This window comes from Epinephelus moara, chromosome 24 (genome assembly GCF_006386435.1).
Source record: "Epinephelus moara isolate mb chromosome 24, YSFRI_EMoa_1.0, whole genome shotgun sequence".
Lineage (NCBI taxonomy): Eukaryota > Metazoa > Chordata > Actinopteri > Perciformes > Serranidae > Epinephelus > Epinephelus moara.
In genome coordinates this window covers 3310117-3330863 of record NC_065529.1, presented here as the reverse complement: position 1 = coordinate 3330863, position 20747 = coordinate 3310117, and the positions used below count along the sequence as shown (strand labels likewise).

Here is a 20747-nt window from a genome sequence, read left to right as displayed (position 1 = left end):
TGGGCCTAATTTACTTCTTCTGTTACAGACTTTAATAAAGGGCCGTTTGGGTACTCAAGTGACAAAGAACTCTGCCGGCATTGAGCTGGAGTACCATTAGTGCTGCTCTCCCTCATCACTGCAGTCTCTTTCTTGTTGTTGTGTTCCTGTTGACTCCTCCTCCGTCCTCACTTCCATATCTCATGCATCTGCTTCCTCCTCTCCAGAGCACCATTTACAGTTGTGTCTACACCCTCATGCTTCGCTGATTAAGAGGATGGTCACTACAAGGGTAAAAGCTCAACCAGATGCAAGTGTTTCCATCTGGTGGTAGGAAGTAAAACATATTAAAACAAGCAATATAAAAGCAGTACGCAATTTCAGATTGAAAGCATGCAAATAAAACCAAGCACAGTGTTGTAAATTATACTAGGAGGCCTCACGGGGGGATAGCAAAAATACTGGAAACAATACTTGGCATCACACGGAGGCACCAAAAATGTAGGGAATCTACTAGGCGGGGATACTTTTTATTTGGAATCTATGATAATACTATGTGTCACACAGGGACACCCAAAATGTTGTGATCTAGGCACCAGTGCTATGTTTACATGGCGGTACCATTTGTCGGGACTTAAGCCTTAACATGGTCCTGACCTGGTAATAGAGCTCCAATTAAAGTATCAAATTGGCTATCTGAACTAATAAATAATTATTAAAAATGATTATTAATTATGTTAAATAATGTGACTTAATTTAAATTAAATCACCTCGTGGGGCACCATTCTCGAAAGGGGAAAAATAAGTCTCTTAAAGTTCACTAAACTATCAATTTGGAATTTTGATTAATAATTGAATTAATAACCATAACCAAAATTAATAGTAAAGCCTGAAGGATTTCAGAATTTTTGACATACCAGAGGCTGACTATTCATTCACTCTTGTGCAACATCAAACAGACAGCAGGTATGATTCCAAAATATATTTATTCATAAAGGAAACAAAGCAAAACAAAACACACAAATTCTAACTAACTATATACAAGCTTGGTGTGTGTGTGTGTGTGTGTGTGTGTGTGTGTGTGTGTGTGTGTGTGTGTGTGTGTGCGCGCGCGAAAAAAAAAGACTAAGGCAGGTGTGGTAATCAAAGGGTTGTGTGGCCTACAAAATAAGATGGCTGACAACAGAGAACTACAAGATGGCCGAATCAAAGCTGGCTTCAGGTCGGGCAAAGGGTTTGTCTGACGGTGTGGTCAGGACAAAGACAAAGGAAAAGAAGCGGAGAACCTCTTTGGGTGTTGCAAAGAGTCTGGATTAGTGCAGAGGATGTTTAGTTGAGTGCAAGACATTGTCTGTATACTGCATTAGCAAACTAACATCACTTAGCTTTGGCGAAGCCAACTAACCAATAACTTAACTGCAAACAATCACAACAGTGACTCAATAAACAGCATTAAATCACATACATTCAGTTAAACAGTCTTGCTTAGCGTGTACAGCTGTGATAAAGCTATGCCCAGTTATGTTACCAATTCTTGAATGGATGGAGGGAAGAGTTGGTTTGAGCTGTGCTGCTTTTGTTAGCCGGCAGGGGAAAGCTGGAAAGAGCTGTGGTTCCAGGTGCAGTCTTTGTTGTGTCCTTGTTGCAAAGGTGCAGATTCGAGGAAGCCGGTTGCTCGGGGTCCTTATAGAGTTAGATGTTGGGGTGCTAACTGAACTTGGTTATGCTGGTTGCTGGAAAGTTAGCGAACCTTGTATTTGCACACTAATTTCCCTGGTTCCTGGTTTTGCTCCTGCTGTGGCATGCAGGTCATGGTCCAGGAGAGCACAAGTCTGTGAGCAAGGAGCAAGAGTCTGAGCTGGCAGCTCAGGAAGAAAGAGGCCGTCTAGGCCGGTCAAAGGCCCAGGAGCAAGAGAGTGCCTGTCTGGGCTGGTCAAGGGCCCAGCAGGAAAGAGGACATAGAGAGTGAAGAATGCAGGACTTCTCTTAGAGTTTGCCTGGTGACATCACAGACTCACATGACACCATAAAAGTACTGTCCAATCAGGCATGAAAACTGGTCTCTCATTCAGGTCACAGAATACGGCATCCTGTGGAGATAAGGGCCAGATAGTTGTCTTCTCTTGAAGAGCAAAGAGCACGCAGAGAAGAAAAGCCTTCACATGTCCAGTTTAGACTTTAAAAATTGACAAATCATCTGTGGTCCAGTGAATCCCAACAATAGGAATAAAATAATTTCAACAATATATAAAACCCTGCAATATAAAATAACCACAGCAAAATAAAATATGAATATAGCAAACAAAATATCTCCAGCATACGAAATACGCAAGGCCCAGAAATCTACAGGGACAGGGCATGTTACTTGTGTATTTCCAAAGTCCTAAACCATTATAGATGTAATATGGCGCATTCTACCATTAGCAAGTAACATAAGCCACATAAAATGTAAAAAATGAAATATGTATGATAATATAGAATAAGAAAAGATAATGCGATGATTTCAGTAGATCAAGCAGTCAGTCAAATGCTGATTGAAGTGGTCAGTTGTAGAAGCGAAAATCGGTGCCTGGAAGTGGGCCAGATGGCTCCCGACCTCGACTCCTACTTCTCCTGGAAATCGTCCTCTGAGTTGAATTAGTACCTTAGGTTCAACTGGCTGATACTTAGAGAAACACTGGAGTCAAGTAGAATCAGGTGCAATCGAGTTTAATGTGTTCACAAGCAAAAACACATACAACACATTGAGTCAGGCTCCGGAGCAAGACTAAAGTTTCAGTTTCAGCGTTCTCCCTTTTATGCCGGTGAAGATTCGACAGAATCTCCACCCTTTTCCTTTAATCCTTCCCACCTGCGTTCAAATCTATTGGTGGCAAGTCTTTTTCTTTTTAGCCCTTTTCCATCTGGTCCAAACATATTGGTGGCAGGCCCCTTGGGCCCTTGTCCAGACATGACCTAATGGTGTAATCTCCGGGCCTGGAAATCCCCAAATTCTCCCACCATTAGATTTGAGCTTGGTTTCACTTTATTTTTTAAAAACATATAAAACCTGGGGATTTTCTCTATACAATCCCCTGTGCTTTAATACAATGTGGACTTTAGAGTGTGTGTCATGCAATACAAACGTTAGTGTGCGTGTGTTATTTTTAAAACAATACATGGTGTGGTATATGTGTGCTCTTCAATGTGAATATACATAGACTTGTATAACAATGTTTTATCACACGTAAATGCATAACAAACAGTTTTATAGGAACTTATACATAAAACATGGTTATATAACCTTTACTCTTGATCAACTTATGCAGTATAGCACCTTTACCTGATTAAAGATTAAATCTTACACTACACAGTGTCTACCATAATGTCTGCCATACTGAGTAAAGGTTCATCTCAATGTCAACTCAGGCTTTCTCACCTTAATACATATTAGCTGTTGTGAAGAGCTCCAGCCAGCTGCTCCGCGCTTCAAAACAACAGAGCATTATACAGGAGTGGGGACATCTTCCAAAACAAACAAAAAAAGGAAAACAAAAGCCACACATAGCTCCTTTAAGGACGATAATGTTTGTTTTTACTGTTGATGTGTATTGTTGCTAGAGTTGCTGGTTCTGACACTTATTCTGCCTCAGGTCTGTAACGTGATGAGCCCCAGCCAGAACAATTGGCTAAGGACGGGCTGGATTCCTCGAGAGGGAGCAAGGAGGATCTACATTGAGGTCAAGTTCACCCTGAGAGACTGCAACAGCATGCCTGGAGTACTGGGCACCTGCAAGGTAATAACACTCAGACAGAAAGAAGAGGATAGGGAAGGTAGAGGGGATAGAAAAAAGGGGACAAAGCTGTAAAATAGAGTTCTTGAATTAATTAGTTTAACTCATGTTAGTGTATATAGTTAGCATTTCAAAATCACAATCTGAGATGAAGTCTATTTAAACTCTTACACAGTTTAAAGACTCACAATGGCCTTTAAACATAATTATGAAATTACTTTTTTTTCTTTGAAGGACTTTTGTGACATTTGGTTAATTTGACATCCTGCTCAACTTAATCTGTGAAAAGAACAATTGTACCAAATAATTTGTCTGTGTTGGGTAGCTACGGGGCATGCATTTTAACACTAAGGCACTTTATAAAAGCAGTTATGTATATTAGGCATATATAATCATAACCATCAAAAAACTAAAAAAAAATGAGAACTTGTAGCCGTTCTGCGGCTTGGTAGTGAGTTAATTTTAATCATAGGCTACAATAAATAATGCATGTAGCCACTGTGATATCACCCATTGGTTTGTGGACTCCCTTCTTTAAGCTTCAAGTCTGGCATTTTGGTATTGCCATCTCGGATTTTTTTAGAGCCAGACACGAACATGTTTGGTCGACAGTGTGGAGATGCCCCCAGTACTAGTTGCTAGTTTGGTTAGCGCAATGGATTTTTAGAAATGGTTTCCGCTGCGAGGGTCATAAGGACAGAGGGATGTCGTATGCTTTAAAGCCCTGTGAGGCAAATTGTGATTTGTGATATTGGGCTTTATAAATAAAATTGAATTGAATTGAAATGGTTGACTGTGATAATACTAATGCCAATACTATTTTTCGTCGGCAAAAACATGCTTGAAAACATTATGACAACATGTACTTGTAGTAAAACTAAATTTGATTTCTTAGAGTCTTTTAGTACAATCAAATGCTCAACAAGACTTTTTCAGACGACAAAAATGTACAATTAACTTCCAGAAACTGAAAACACAATGAAAAAATGACAACTACGGCTATGCCTGTACTTTGTGAATTTGGAGTTATGCCATGGTTACGTAAAAGGCTTACGTAAAAGCCGGTAGTCCATATGATTTATGGAACCATTCAAGCCAATGCACTGTCAACAACACGGTCCTGCATATATTTCTCAATAAAAAGCCTTGTGTTAACAATGGGATTCTGTCCACAGACATGTTAACAGAGAACTTTTATTTTGAAATGGGAACAGGAAATTCATTCATTCATTCATTTTTTCATTACTGTGATAGATAAAGAAGATAAAGAAGATTAAAACTGTATTGAAAGGTGTTTTCATGTCAATGACTATTGGACCACAAAAAGACTATTTTCACATTTTGTTTTTGCTGAAAAAAAAAAAAAAGAAAAAAGGCCAGGCCACGCCTGAGCAGATTAGATTAGATTAGATTAGATTAGATTAGATTAGCTCAAATCTCTTAACCTGGGTGGGGAAAGAAAAACAAAAGGTTCCACAACACAAACATGCTGCTTATGCAGGCAGTGTGGCTCCTCAAATCTGTTAACGTGAGCAGCAAAAGAAAAAAAAGAGGCTCTGCAATTCACACTCTGTCTGTGTAGGCAGTGTGGCTGCTCAAACCTGTTAACCTGGGCGGCAAAAGAAAAACAAGAGTGCTGCTCACACAGGCAGTGTGACTGCTGAAAGCAGTTAACCTGGGCAGCAATGAAAAATAAGAGGTTCCACACTACACACACGGCTCACGCGGGCAGTGTGGCCCAGGCAGTAGGCCGTCATTAAAAAAAACACGATATGTCCAGTTGTCATGTACAGGAAAAATTCTGCCTAGAGACTTAACCGTTTTGTTTACCAGGCTGTAAATATGTTTATTTCTGCTGTGTATTTTAACATGGGGGTCTATGGGGAATGACTTGCTTTTTGGGTCAGCCAAGAGGCAATTCAACGAGCTGCAGTTTTTGTCACTTACTCATTGGCTTCATTTTTCAGGCCCGAAGGTTGCCACTTAATTTTAAAGGGATAGTGGACCCCAAAATTAAAATTCAGCCATTATCTACTCACCCATATGCCGATGGAGGCCCTGGTGAAGTTTTAGAGTGCTCACATCTCTTGCGGAGATCGGCGGGCGGAGCGGATAGCACACCTAATGGTAGACTGCGCCCTAGACTAACGTCCAAGAACACAAAATTGAATCCACAAAGTACCTCCATACTGCTCATCCATAGTGATCCAAGTGTGCTGCAGCCCGGCATAAGTTGTTTCGAAAAACATCATATGAACTCTGTTTTTAGCCTCACTGTAGCCTGTAGCTCTGACTGCTTCTCTGTGCTCCGTGTTCACGTGTACGCGCTTGTGCGAGACCAGCAAAAGCATGAGCTTTGCTCACCCGTGTTTACATCACGTGACACATGCACCGCAGGGGGAGACAGCAGTAACCACAGAGCTAAAAGATAATTTGCACTATGGTCTTTTAGCAAAGGACAGCCCAACATGTCTGAAGACTTTAAAATTGAGGAGGAACAGCATTTCTTTGTTGAGCCGTATTTGTTTGAGCCCGAGTATACGGACGCGGAACTCAGGCTACTGGACGAGGCAGCCGCCGCAGCTCATGAGCCTAACCCTCAGCCAGCCGCAGAATACCGGAATCGAGCACTGGAAACCTGGTGGTGTAGTTGTTTCAAATGTAGAGCAATGCTAACGGATGAGGAAAGTCTTTGCTGCTCAGACTGGGAATTGGCGATGCCTGCACTTGAGAATCTGGACATCAGTACTGACGAGACTGCTGCTCTTCAGAGACCGTGCATCACCGATCACCCTGAGCGTGCACACATGAGCGCAGAGCACAGAGAAGCAGTCAGAGCTACAGGCTACAGTGAGGCTAAAAACAGAGTTCATATGACATTTTTCGAAACAACTTTTTATGTCGGGGCTGCAGCACACTTGGATCACTACGGATGAGCAGTATGGAGATACTTTGTGGATTCAATTTTGTGTTCTTGGACGTTAGTCTGGGGCGCCGTCTGCCTTTAGGTGTGCTAGCCGCTCCCCCCGCCGATCTCCGCAAGGGATGTGAGGATTCTAAAACTTCACCAGGGCCTCCGTCGGCATATGGGTGAGTAGATAATGGCTGAATTTTCATTTTGGGGTGCACTATCCCTTTAATGATCAAATATAGACCAAACAGTCCTTTGTAGGAAAGTAGATGTGGAGCTTACCAAAAAAAGGTGGTAAGAAAAACTTTTCAATGAAATTTACACCACCACCTGAGGTAATTTCAGTGTTTCTGCAAAGCGTCTTGGTTGCATTTACATTTGTTTTCATTGTGGGTGTACTAAAAGTAAATTGGGTAAGAATGTATCCTTTTGTAACACAATCAACACACATTCTGTACTCATACTACCTTATTTATTCTACAGGAAACCTTCAACCTGTACTACTATGAGTCTGACAGAGCAGTAGGCTCGGCTGTACGGGAGAACCAGTTCATAAAGATTGACACCATCGCTGCTGATGAGAGCTTTACAGGGGTGGACCTGGGGGTCCGCAGACTTAAACTCAACACTGAGGTATGAGCAACAACACTAAACAACAGCACACATACTGATTGATACAGTAGGGTGTCAGTCCAAGGTCTTTGAAGCAAAGGCTTACTTTAGATTCTAAGTTGATTCCAATTCTCAGCATGCAGGAGTTCAAGACAAGTTGGAAACATCCACAGTGACGAGACATCTTACAGTCTCGTCACTCAGTTTGTTTTGTGCTGCAGATCTGTAAAAGAAAACAAACATTAGGGCTCAGTTCAGTATCATGGGAAATAGTTTGATATTGATAACATTGTCAAATTTGATACTGGATAGTGGAGCTACTCTTTTATTGATACGTTACATTGTTACAAAGATGAAGATATGAAAGACACTATAATTCATTGTGCACAGTCATTACATTTACTACACATTAATCCTGAGTTAGCTAGAGGACACACAAAACTTCAGATAGGCTGTAGTTTTGTTTGTGCAGGGGCTTTACCCTTTACTATAATCTTTTCTTCTTTTGTTTCTGCTTTGGCGCCAACATTCTGACAATGTTACAAACAGTTGTCAAATACACGTTACCAGTGGCTGCTGTCTTCAGTGCTTGAGTTATTGGCTCAATGATAGAACATTTAGTTTTGGTATGAAGGTGTATGAGTGTTTTGCCTAATACATTATGATTGATTGAACTGGGAGAGATGCTTTTTTATGCTTCCATGTCAGCAATAGCCATGGCCAGAGGCATTATGTTTTTGGGTTGTCTGTCCATCATCCATCCCTCCCTTGGCCCAAACTGTCCACTTGGACTCGAGAATGAACTAATTAGATTTTAGTGGTCAAAGGTCAAGGTCACTGTGACCTTGTCCGTTTCATTCTTGTGAATGTGATATCTCAAAAATGCCTTGAGGGAATTTCATCAAATTTGGCACAAGCATCCACTTAGACTAAACAATGACCTGAGTAGAATTTGGTGGTCAGAGGTCAAAGATCAAGGTCACTTTTACCTCATCCATTGTATGCTTGTGAATGTGATATCTCAAGAACACCTTGGGAGAATTTCTTCAAATTTGGCACAACTGTCCACTTGGACTCAAGGATATAATGATTAGATTTTGGGGGTCAAACTGTGACCTTCCGTCCATTTTATCCTTGTGAACGCAAAATCTCAAAAAACACCTTGAGGAAATGTCTTTAAATTTGGCACAAACATTCACTTGAATTAAATGAAGAACTGATTAGTATTTGGTGGTCATAGGTCAGAGGTCAAGGTCACTGTGATCTTGTATGTTACATTCTTGTGAATATGATATCTTAAGAGCCTTTTGAGGGAATTTCCTTAGATGTGGCTTAAACATCTACTTGGACTCAACAATGAACTTATTAGAATTTGGTGGTCAAAGGTCAAGATCACTGTGACCCTACAAAACATGTTTTTGGCCAAAACTCAAGAATCCATGCATGCTAATTGTTTCAAAATTTCACACAAAAGTCTATATTAGGATAAAACAATGAAGAGATGACATTTACATTCAAAAGGTCAAAGGTTAACTTCACTGTGACATCATAAAGTTCTGCATAAACACTTTTCTGGCCACAATTCAATATCATAACTCAGGAATAGAAGAAGAGACATTTTGTCAGATACATAATTGGTGACACTAATCTTGGGTGTTCACCTTGAAACTGTGCTGATATCTTCTGTGCAACTTGACTGGTGCGTGGAGGTATACAACCGTGAGGTGGCAGTTCTATTTTTCTTATTTATTGTTGGCTGTAGTTTTTGAAGAATTGTTATGCCGTTAAAGGGATGGCTCAGATTTTCCAAAGTGGGGCTGTATGACGTACTTATCCATAGTCAATGTGCACTCTCCCTGTTTGGAGAAGCAGGTGAGACCAGCACCCTAGAAGCTCAGCTAAGTAATGCTGTGGATGGGAGTTTAAAGCAAAAAATATTTTGGCCACTTAAAAAAATGTCCAACCTAAAAAAATCAATATCAGTCTAAGTGGATGTTATACTGGGAATATTTTCACTGCTTTACCTTGCTGTCACAAAAGCCCTTTCCTTTGGCACTACTTTTCTCAACCGTTTAACTTCCATATTCCAACACAAAAGCCCAACAGTGCCGTGAACTTACACATCACCTGTCTGGGTCAAGAAGTGCTGTGGCAAGATCAGACTGAAAACCAAATTTAACTTTTCTGGAGATTTCTAAGATGATGGGCTCTAGTTTCCCGGCTCAGCGCAGGGTGGCGAACCCCGCGCAGAGCTAGTTTCGAGCAGCGCAGCGCAGAGAGAGCGCGCGTGCACGAGAGAAACGCAACATTGATTTACAATTGTGGTGACCTCCTCCCAGGCTACCTTTGCATCATCAGCCAGTGGAGGTCTGCTCGAAGTTCCGTATATTCGGACACTGCGAGCTTGGACCTCCCGGACCAAAACATCAGTTTCCTCCTGGGAGAAGTTTGGCCGTCTGACGCTGCTGCTCTCTTCTGCCATGGTAAATTGAGTAAACTCTCATTACGCCTTTGCGCGGCGCATTTAAGGGCGAGGAGAGGGGCTCATTTGATTGGTGTGATGTGTGTAAAACCCACTCCACGCCTTCTCTCTTCCCTCCTTCCGACTTGCGCCGGTAGGAGGGACGGAGGTGGGACAGACGAGTAGCTGCGCCAGGCGCACGGTGTGCCAAACTTGCAAAGTCCGCCTGGCCACACCCAGTTGGCGAAGCGCAGGTGCGCTGCGCCCCCGCCTCGCCCGGTCTGCGAAACTAGAGCCCGATGTGTGCAATTGAGTTTTTCTCAGCTGTTTAAACAAAGAAATATAAACAGCTGTGGCTAGTTACACAGAATATAGACATCAACACTTCACCTGCAAGGCTGAGACAACTCAGTGTTTGCGGTGAACATTTCTCTTCGGAGGATTATGTAAAACCAATGCAAAGTGAGAGAGACACTTGCTGAAAAGCATAGCTGTACTCAACCATCACGTCAAATTACTCTACATGCCTACAAATAAATAAAATGACTGAAAAATGACTTCCCCTGCCAAAGGGGGAACATCTGTTTTCTCAGTCATTCATCGGTGCTGGGGAATGCTGTCCTGTAAATAAAAAAATGGGGACCGGCAGAAACAAATCCAAAAATGCTGGGCCTACTTTGTTTCCTTTCCACAGCACTTTCAGTAGTGGGCAGTTATGGTGCTCATGCTCAAGGGCAGAGTTCTTAACTCTATCTGTCTCTTTATGATGCCTGAGTACTGTTTTGCCTCGGTCTCCCCGCTCCCTTCTTCTTCTGCTTCTACCAACCTGGGGGGTATTCCATCAATGTAGCTAAGAATATCCAGACTAAGGTTTAATCTTGAAGTTTGACTAAACGCCAAATCACAATCTAGCGCCAACCCGTTCCATCAAATGAAATCACCTGGCTCCAATTAACGCTAATTACCTCACCTGTTGAGCCTCAACTCATGCATGCGCCCAGGGAAAATGAAAAGCCTACACTGGTCGAGTGCCGAAAATGTTGCAAAATTTCAAAAAGCAAAGGAAAGGAGCGAACGGAGGCTTTTTCTGTAACAGAGTAAACGCTCCTTATGGAAGTGTATGAGGACTATAAGGAGATAATTACGAAAAAAGGCAATACTGCAGCAATTAATAAAGCAAGGGAGGTGGTTATATTGCCGACAGGCTAAATGCGTGACAAAGAAAATTCAGCATTTCAGCATTATATCATGTTATATAAATCCCGCATCAAAGGGACAAAATATAAGGCATCTATGATCAATCTATGATCAAAAAATGTTCAATAGACAAGAACAGACACTTAAAAGACAGTTTTGCCAGTGCTTTTACACACTCACAACTGTCATGTAATGATAAAATAATATGTAGATATATATATTATATCATAAAATATATAACATAATTAATTAAAAAACAAAACAAACTAAAATGTAATAATTTGTTTTGTTTTTTAATTAATTCTGTTATATATTTTATGGGTTAGGGTTAGGGTTAGGGTTAGTAGTGTTAAAATGTAATAAAAATAAGATAATTAAAAAAACACTTACAACAATAAAGCCAAAATCAAACTAACAAAAACAAACTGATAATAAAATGAAACTGAGGCATTAAAAAAGATTGTATACACCAAATCACATGAATATGTGATTGCCCTCCCATCCCCACCCCACTCTTTTTCCAATTGGCTAGCGAAGTCACAGCCAATTGGTCAACTGACAACAGCCATATAAGGAGTGCATCCAAGAGAAGGAGAGGGACACACCCAGAGAGACACAGAGACAGGGCAAGAGAGAGTAAATTAGGAAATAATGGCATGCCCCTTCATCGAGGATCCTGTTGATGAGGAGGCCCCCATTGTCCAGAGGGCCTTCCAACCACCACCAGCCCCAAGGGTCTTCCAGGACAGGACCAACCCATTGATACAGATGGGCTCCTATCTGTGGGAGAGGTACCGGTTCAGCAGGCAAAGCATAGTGTATCTATGCAGTTTGCTGGAACCACACATTATAAAGATCACATGCCACAGCCAGTCTCTGTCCACTGTGCAGTCAGTCTGTATTGCACTGAGGTTCTTTGCTAGCAGTACATTCCTATATAGTGTTGGTGATACTGAGAGGCTAAGTAAGGCAACTGTTGGAGAGAGGTAAAAAGGGTGTATTTTCTATTAATTTTGATTATTTCTAGCATCACCATACATCATGCATAGGGCTTGAGATGATCACATTAACATATGGTTATCTTTTATATTTATGATTATTTATATCTATTAACCATGACACAAAACAACCACATTAAAATGGGACACACAGCATTGTGGTTTGTCAGTTCCTCATCCTATAGCACATTCTATACATTTAAGGGGATTTTCCTTATTTTGATATAATAAGGGATAGAGCTTACAATTGACTCCCAAATGATGAGAAATAGATCATTGATTCACTATCACCTGTATTCACTTAATAGTTTTCCTCATCTCCACTGAATTGATGGATTTACTAAATGGAATTTTCTACAATCAATAGATAAATGTAATGTGATTATTTCCTATAAACTGATCATTTCGGAAATGTCATAATCTACAATCAATTATGTGATAAATGTGATGATTCACATAAAATAGTTTGATTAAATGCATCATCTGAAATGTACATAGGAATCAGTAGATAAATGTGATAAATTGTCTATCACTAATATTAATTTACACATTTGGTGAATTTCATTAGGCATACTTGAATTGTTAGATTTAATAGGTGTTCTTATCTACATATATTTTGTCCCTTTGATGCGGGATTTATATAACATGATATAATGCTGAAATGCTGAATTTTCTTTGTCACGCATTTAGCCTGTCGGCAATATAACCACCTCCCTTGCTTTATTAATTGCTGCAGTATTGCCTTTTTTCGTAATTATCTCCTTATAGTCCTCATACACTTCCATAAGGAGCGTTTACTCTGTTACAGAAAAAGCCTCCGCTCGCTCCTTTCCTTTGCTTTTGAAATTTTGCAACATTTTCAGCACTCGACCAGTGTAGGCTTTTCATTTTCCCTGGGCGCATGCATGAGTTGAGGCTTAACAGGTGAGGTAATTAGCGTTAATTAGAGCCAGGTGATTTCACTTGATGGAACGGGTTGGCGCTAGATTTGGAGTTGGCGTTTAGTCAAATTTCAAGATTACACCTTAGTCTGGATATTCTTAGCTACGTTGATGGAATAACCCCCAGGCCACTTCTGCAGGCAGGAAGTAAAAACACATCAAAAACAAGCAAATGAAATTTCACAATAAAAGCATACAAATAAAACCAAACACCAGGAAAAAAAAATAAAACAATATTTAAAACCATGGCAGCACAGTGTTGCAGTGGTTAGCATTGTTGCCTCACAGCAGGAGGGTTCCTGGTTCAAACCATGGGGTGGGGGAGCCCTTCTGCAGAATTTGCATGTTTGCTCCATGTCAGCGTGGGTTTTCCCCAGGTTCCTCCCACAGTCCAAAGACATGCAGATTAATTGGCGACTCTAAATTGCCCATAGGTGTGAATGTGAGCATGAATGGTTGTCTCTGGGTGTCAGCCCTGTGATAGGGTCGCGACCTGTCCAGGATGTACCCCACCTTTTGCCCAGTGACAGCTGGATAAGCTCCAGCCCAGGAACAGGAAAAGCGATAATGGAAAATGAATGTAAAACCACACAATAAAAGATAACCACAGCAAACTATATGAAAGGCAGAGCAAGCATGAAATATAAGTATAGTAAACAGTAAAGCTATTACTTCTGTCATGTGACAAAACACTGAAAATATTCCCAAGAGAGCGAACAGTTAAACTGATATTGACTTTTTTAGGTAGGCCTTTTTATAAGTGGCTAAAGTATGTTTTGTTGCAATGCTTTGCTGATCTTCAGGGGTGCTAGTCCTGTCTGCCTCTCCAAACAGGAAGCCCACCAACTACCATCTACTGTATGTAATACATTGACTATGGTTAAGCACCTCATACAACCCCACTTCAAAAAATCCTCATACAACCCCACTTAAAAAAAAAAGTGTTTCTTTCAGCCTTGTTTTTAGAGGACAAGGTTTACATTTTTCTATATGTTTTTTGCTGTCAACAGGAAAAAACAAAAAACACTGACTTCCTGACCCTGCCTGTGAGATTTGCCTTGGGCCACTCCTATACACAATTTTTACAAATGATCTGCCACATGTTTTAAAAAAGACCAGTATTTCGATGTATGCCAATGATTCTACCATATACACGTCTGGAGCTACAGGTTCTGAGTTAAATGTTATCTTAAATTCAGAGTTAAGGTCAGTGGTTGAATGGATAAACAAAAATAAATTAGTTCTTAATGTTTCTAAGACAAACAGCATCATTATTGGTTCAAATTATGCTATTAGTAAAATGCCTGGTCTGAATATTTGTATAAACAATGTGGTAGTTGAACAAGTCCAAGAGACCAAACTACTGGGAGTCATGCTAGATAATAAATTATCATGGTCTACACACATAAATAAGATGGTCACAAAGATGGGAAATGGTGTTTCTGTTGTGCGAAGATGTGCAAAGTTCTTGACATGTAACTCAACCAAGCAGGTGATTCAGGCTTTAGTCCTATCCAATCTTGATTATTGTCCAGCTGTGTGGTCAAATGTGACAGCAGAGAAGTTAAAGAAATTACAGACAGTACAAAACAGAGCAGCACGTATAGCGCTCCATTGTGGTTACAGAGCAAATCTTGTGGCAATGCATGACTGTCTTGGTTGGTTGGTTGTCAAAAACAGATTACTTTATTCATTGCTTTCATTTATGAGGAATATTTTTATTACGAAGACCCCATTTATTTTATATAAGAATTTATCTCTTAGTTTAGATAGACATAACTATTTGACCAGACATGCTACAGAAGGAAATTTCACATTACCGAAAGCAAGAACAAATGCAATTAAAAGAACAATCACTTACAGATCCATGCAGGAATGGAATGCACTCCTGAGACACATCATGCAGGAAGAAAGTAAAACTCAATTCAAAATTTTACTTAAAAAGCATCTTTTATTAAAAAAAACATTGATATGATTTAATAAAGGGCTTGGTTAAATTAGAACATTGGCTAAATAAGAGTTCATCCTATGATTTGTCTCGTAGTTGTGTGTGAATGAGTGTCTTTCATAATGCCCACATATGAACAGATGGAATAATTATAGTCATTGTTTTATAAGTACTTACTGTTAAATATTATTGGGAGCTTGTCTTGTCCATGATTGTGTATAGTTTTTGTTTTCTTGTTTGTTTTTGTTTATCTTAGTTATAATTTTGTGTTATGTTTTGTGCAATGTCGTGTTGTATGTTTTGTTATATTATGCGTTATGTATGTTGAGTGTTAAGTGTATTGTATGTTTTGTGTTATGTAAACACATAGTGGAAGTCTGTTGCATGGACCCCAGGAAGAATAGCTGCAGCTATGCTGCAGCTAATGGGGATCCAAATAAACATAAACATAAACATAAACATAAACATAAATAAACATAAATCTGGCCCGCAAGCCGCCTATTTGCCGACCGCGAGCTGAACACATGACTCCTTCACTGTGGGGGTTTGGTTTGGTCAGCACATGTAAATGGGCTTTCATCTCCATGCCAACAATGAGCTGATAGGCTGTTAGCTAGAACGGCACTTTTTTACTTTCGCTTTTGAAGTGGTACGCTTATCGATACTTTGCCAGCAGTAGGNAAGTGTTTCCCTGATGGATTACTTCTCTCCTCGATGGATTCTAAAAACACGTGACGGCTCGTAACTGCTGAACGTCGCTCTGGACAGAAAGTAAGTCTATTATTACACATGTAAAGTTCCTTTACATAGATTAAAAGTTTAAAAGCATTAAACGTAACAAACGAGTGCTTTTACACTCGTATGGGAGAAGAACAAAGAGGGTTGATGATGGAGCTGAAGTCAGGTTTTTATTGTGAGAGCTGCTTCATTCAGGTCGTTGTTTACTTACTGGCACCTTAACTGTGGCGATATGCTGTTCAATATTCATCCAATTTGACCCAAAATGATTACTTTATATCCGGGTTACGGGTCGGGCTGCGGGTCGTGTTTCAACGGGCCGGACCGGGTTGCGGTACTAATTGGCCTGATGCGCGGGTTTGCGGTTCGGGTGCGGGTTTGTACGTCGCCGGGTTGGGTCGGGGCGGATCTTGAAAACTGGACCCGTGCAGGACCCCAACTTACCCCAACTTAATTGGGTCCTACTGAAGACATAAGTATTTAAAGCAGCCACAAATGCTTCATCTTGAAAAAGAATCAGTAGTTTCCCAAAAGAGCATGGTACTGTAGTTTTAAGCAAACATTACTCAGAAGGGAAGAAATAGTGCATTTCAGCAGCAGATCAATCCATATTTGGTGCTCTGCTGAGTGTTTAAGACAGCAGGACAGTTTATCTGTGATAAACTTCTGTCAGAATAAACAGCGTGTGTGTTCATGGTAATGGGTGTATTATCCAATGTAACTGTGTGGCTCACTGATGTGTTTTTAATAGTTTTGGATGACAATGAAGCACTTTTGCACAGAGGAAGAATATATATGAAGTTCCAGACACAACACTTTTTAGACAGATTGTCGCATTGTTGCTTTAAGTCTTTTCATGGAATTTCTTGACATTAATAGTAATATAGAATATGGCCAATCTCATCCTTCAAAGCAGATATTTCTAAGTAATATTAAATTTGGTGTTTCTTGCTGACACATGCAGACACCATGAAATATGGGCCAAGTAATTCAGTTTTAAAAAGGGGTTGTGTTGGGTTGATTTTGGTGAAGAAAATGTAAAGCAGGACCCATTCCCAAAATGCTGATGTGCTCGTTAAGCATTCAAAATAAACACCCATATTTCAATAAATACTTCTTAGTTGTTGAGCTGAACCTGAAGAGAAGTGTTCAGTGATCTTCCCCAGCCAAATCTGTGTGCAGACATCATAAGTCACAAGTGTCAACTGTCAATCAGTTGAATTAAATTCAATTAAAAGCATAAGGTAGGTTCAGTAACAATTTGAGTTGCATTGCTTCTTGTATCCTTTAGTTTTTCTGTGTTGCATTTGACCCAATCAATACAGAAAATGGCAGCCCAACCTGAAACCTAACAGAAGGTTTCAGCTGCAGAACCACACATAGAACCTCGCCTCTTATCACACAGCTGCAGAGGAACCTTTACATCTTCAGGTTGTTCGTCTATCTTGATGGAAACCTACATTTTAGGGTGGTAGGGGTGTTGATTTTCAAGTTATCTTCAATGTGTTAGCATTTGGACACACCTACTATATTCATTAAAAAATAATAGAATTTTAGTCAACATTTCATTCATCTTTAAGGCCGGCATTAAGCCTTTCAAAGCTAAGCCTATTTATAGGCCTCTGCTCGAAAATTGCATACCCATAATGAAATGAATATATCTCTGCAACCACAAGGTCTATTTGAATACTTTTGGTGTCATGGTAAAGGGAACACTTGTGAGATTTGTTAAGATGTGTAAATATCAGTATATGTGTTATATGTGAAGAGTAAATGAAGATGGCACACAACACAAATGAAACATTTTGAGGTTTGCCTAAAAAAAAAGCATTTTTAGGATGAGTATCCCTTTGGAATGATGCAGCTGCAGCTCTAAACCTCTATCAAATCATAGTACAATATGTGAACATTAACTCTGCAAAGGTTGATTCTGATAAAGTGAAGCAGAACAATATTAGAGAGGTTTTAGTACAGAAAATTCAGACGAGCTCTCCAAAATTGCACCATGTTTGCATGTGATTTTTGTCATGTTCAATCCTATATCTTTCATTTTTTGTTTCTGTAAATGAACAACTGTCCGTTTCGTTTTTTTTCCTCTATTTCCCACTCCAAACTGACCAATATACACCTACTACATTTGAAACTGAGTTTCTATTCTGAGCTTTGGAGGCCTGTATCTCCGCGACGGCTTGGCCGATTTGAGTGACTGACACCTCGTTTGATTCGTTAGAGCCAATAGAATGACTCTATACCCACTAAAACGAGATTGACAGCACTGTAAGCCAATCAGAGTCAGCAGAACACGTTGTGGGACGATGTCGGCTGCTGTGAGTGGTCATTGTTATGCTTCCCCCGGAACCTCCGGCCGGCAAGTTTTTCCGTCCGGATTCATTTGAATGACGGACAACATGTCTGTAAACGGGAATGAAGTATGATTTAACGGCAGAATGAGCTTTTCACGGCAAAAACAACAAGATAAGAGAAATATTACAAATATATTTTGGCAAAAAGATTTCTGTTGTTCTTTGGCCTCTATCTCTCTGAAGCTTTGGCGTAGCGTGCTTTGACGCATATGTGTGGAAACAGTGGAGGCTCAGCTTTCATTTGAGGTGAACGGCATGTGTTTTGAATAACGTGTGGTCGAGTTAGAGCCCGAAATATAGCGAGTGGGTCGGGATATCGGTGCTGTATGGAGTTGGATTTGTTGTTGTTTATTTAGTTGTTGTTTGGAGTTGGATTTGTTGTTGTTTATTTAGTTGTTGTTTGAGCTGTTTGGGGCATGTAAAAATGGTTTTTACAGCCTTGTAGCCCAGGTTCTGCTGTTTAATTTGATGTGCAACATCACTATATTCTTCGTGATCAGTGCATTGTTTCACACTGTGCTTGCAAAGTCGCTCTCAAAGTCTCCTAATTGGGGGACTTTCGGGCTTAACAGCTTGTCTTACGTTGCATATTTGATGTTATTTTACATTCTTTTTCCTCCTGTCTCTGCAACACTTTCTGTGTGACCAGTGCTTTCGAATGCCAAGTTATGACTGACTTATTTTAATACCAGGCGTAAGCCCTGTTGGCCCTTAGACTGTAGAGATAGCAGCTGCTTTTATGAATGCCTTGCTTTTTTGGGGAATGCTGTTGCGGGTAGGCAGTTGTCAAGGTGGTTGCTGCACGGTGTAATAAAGGCAGCTTAATGTATATCAAAAGTACGATAAAAGAAAAACTGAAAAATTCCAGCGTGAATCAATTTCCTTGTAAATTAGAAAATGGTGTGCAGAGCCACCCAGCACCCTATCATGGGTCATAAGTTGAGTATCACTTTCCTATACAGTTGAAATATGAAAAATCTCCCCCTCTCTCTCCATCTCTTCCTCTCTACCACTCTTAACCTTTATCACATCAAAGATTAATGTTTCACATGAAATATTAATGTAACGAAGGTTAGCTAGCTAACTACATTTTCACCTGCTGGATGTGCAACTTACTTCAACGTGCTTGTGGAGGTCAGAAGAGGGGTTCGTAGAAGCACAGATCTCAGTGATTTTCTGGAGGGACAGCAAGCACTTCATCATGTAACTGTTGTGTTTTTCAGATTTTGGTATTAAAATAACTCAAGTACACTTGAGCTAAGAGTAGAAGTACATTCTAATAAAAGGAAAATGAAAAGTAATTGTTCCTTAAAAACACTACTTTTTTACTTGTGTTACTTGTAATGTGTTACCCCTGATAGGCATCAATACCTTTTATTTTCCTGTTTATCAACCAATATCACCACCAGTGCGTCACTTAGGAGCAATGAATTATAACAATTACAGTGTTTGCCCTTAACTAAAAATTGTAAACACACAGTGCTAAATGATAACTGTTGATTGTGCTTATACATTGTGTGCGTAATTTCTAGCATTCACATGGAACAGACACAAAAACATCCCAATGACAGCCCAATAAAAATCCACAAAACTCATGATTAGCTGTCTAATTAGCACACAGCGTTGATGTATCAGGAGCTTGGTGAGTCCGTTTTTTCAGTGAAAATTCTATTCAATCCATCAAATCAGTTTGCAGATAAAGGGACTAATTGAGCAGTAATAATGTTGTTCCAGCATGTGGAGACTGCTCCTTACAAGGCACGAAGACACACTAGAACTTTCTGTGCATCACTGTACTCTGCCTATTCACATTTTGGAAAAATTCAAAATCCATCCTCTGAAGGGTGACCAAGAGTATTCTAGTATAAAGGTGAACCTCATCAAAAACCATCCTGTTTCTCTTCTTTGTGCATCTGGTGGGCTCTCATTAGAGAGGGCTGAAAACAGGACAGACCTCGATGTCAGTGTGAGAACAAACTGAATCATTACTGCTTTAATTTCAAATCACAAACTGAATTGTTACAGTAGCACCACAGAGGTATTAGGTGCTGTGCTTATAGCTGCATTAAGGCTCGGTCACACAAGCTTTTAAAATAGGGACATTTTTAACGCCATTTAAATTCATTCCAATGTTATTGTTGCAGTCAAGGGATTTGTTTTGAGTTCAATTTTGGTAAACTTGGTGTGCTAAATTGTGCTGTTGATCAGTGGCAAAGCATTTTGATAGTTCAATTCTATATAATTTTAGTGTGTATCAGTTTCTACTGATAGTGCCTTATTTTTCTTTTTGTTTTTTTAACAACTTTAGCTTTCTTCACACTTGTTATTGTTTTCTGGCAAAATTATTAAGCTGTGCCCTCTTTGAACATGCTACTTAAGAGAGCTCTGCTTTGCTTTTTCACCGTGGAATTACTACTTTCCTTTACATACGCCGCTGTTGTACAGTGCACCCATGGCCACCTTCTTTTACTACAGAGATCAGCTGATCGCACTGACCCAAGCCAGCATGTCGACCAGAACAACAGATATCCCAGCAGAAATCTGGAGAAGGACACACAGGGGATGCAAAGGAGGGACAAAGTGGCGAGGAAGGAGAGCAGGGTCCAGACAACAGAGACTTATGGAGAAAAGGAGACATAAGATATGTCTCCCCCTCTCATTATGGGCAAACTGAGACCACTGGCAAACAAGATGAACAAGTTAACGGCCCTGAAAGACTGCTTCGAGGCCACTGTGTGGGAGGTACTCAGCGATTCCCATGGGGAGGACATTGACAGTATGACATCATGCATTACGGACTACATAAACTTCTGTGTGGAAAGCACC

At 40.2% G+C, this 20747-nt stretch overlaps 1 protein-coding gene across 1 annotated transcript in view; it reads left to right on the top strand.

The window, feature by feature from the left end:
- epha8 (eph receptor A8) overlaps positions 1–20747 on the top strand; it is a 343673-nt gene that overhangs the window by 147646 nt on the left and 175280 nt on the right. The window contains exons 4-5 of the mRNA XM_050038788.1: positions 3612–3755; positions 7147–7296. Of these exons, the coding sequence (XP_049894745.1) occupies positions 3612–3755; positions 7147–7296 (294 nt within the window). The remainder of the gene's footprint in view (positions 1–3611; positions 3756–7146; positions 7297–20747) is intronic.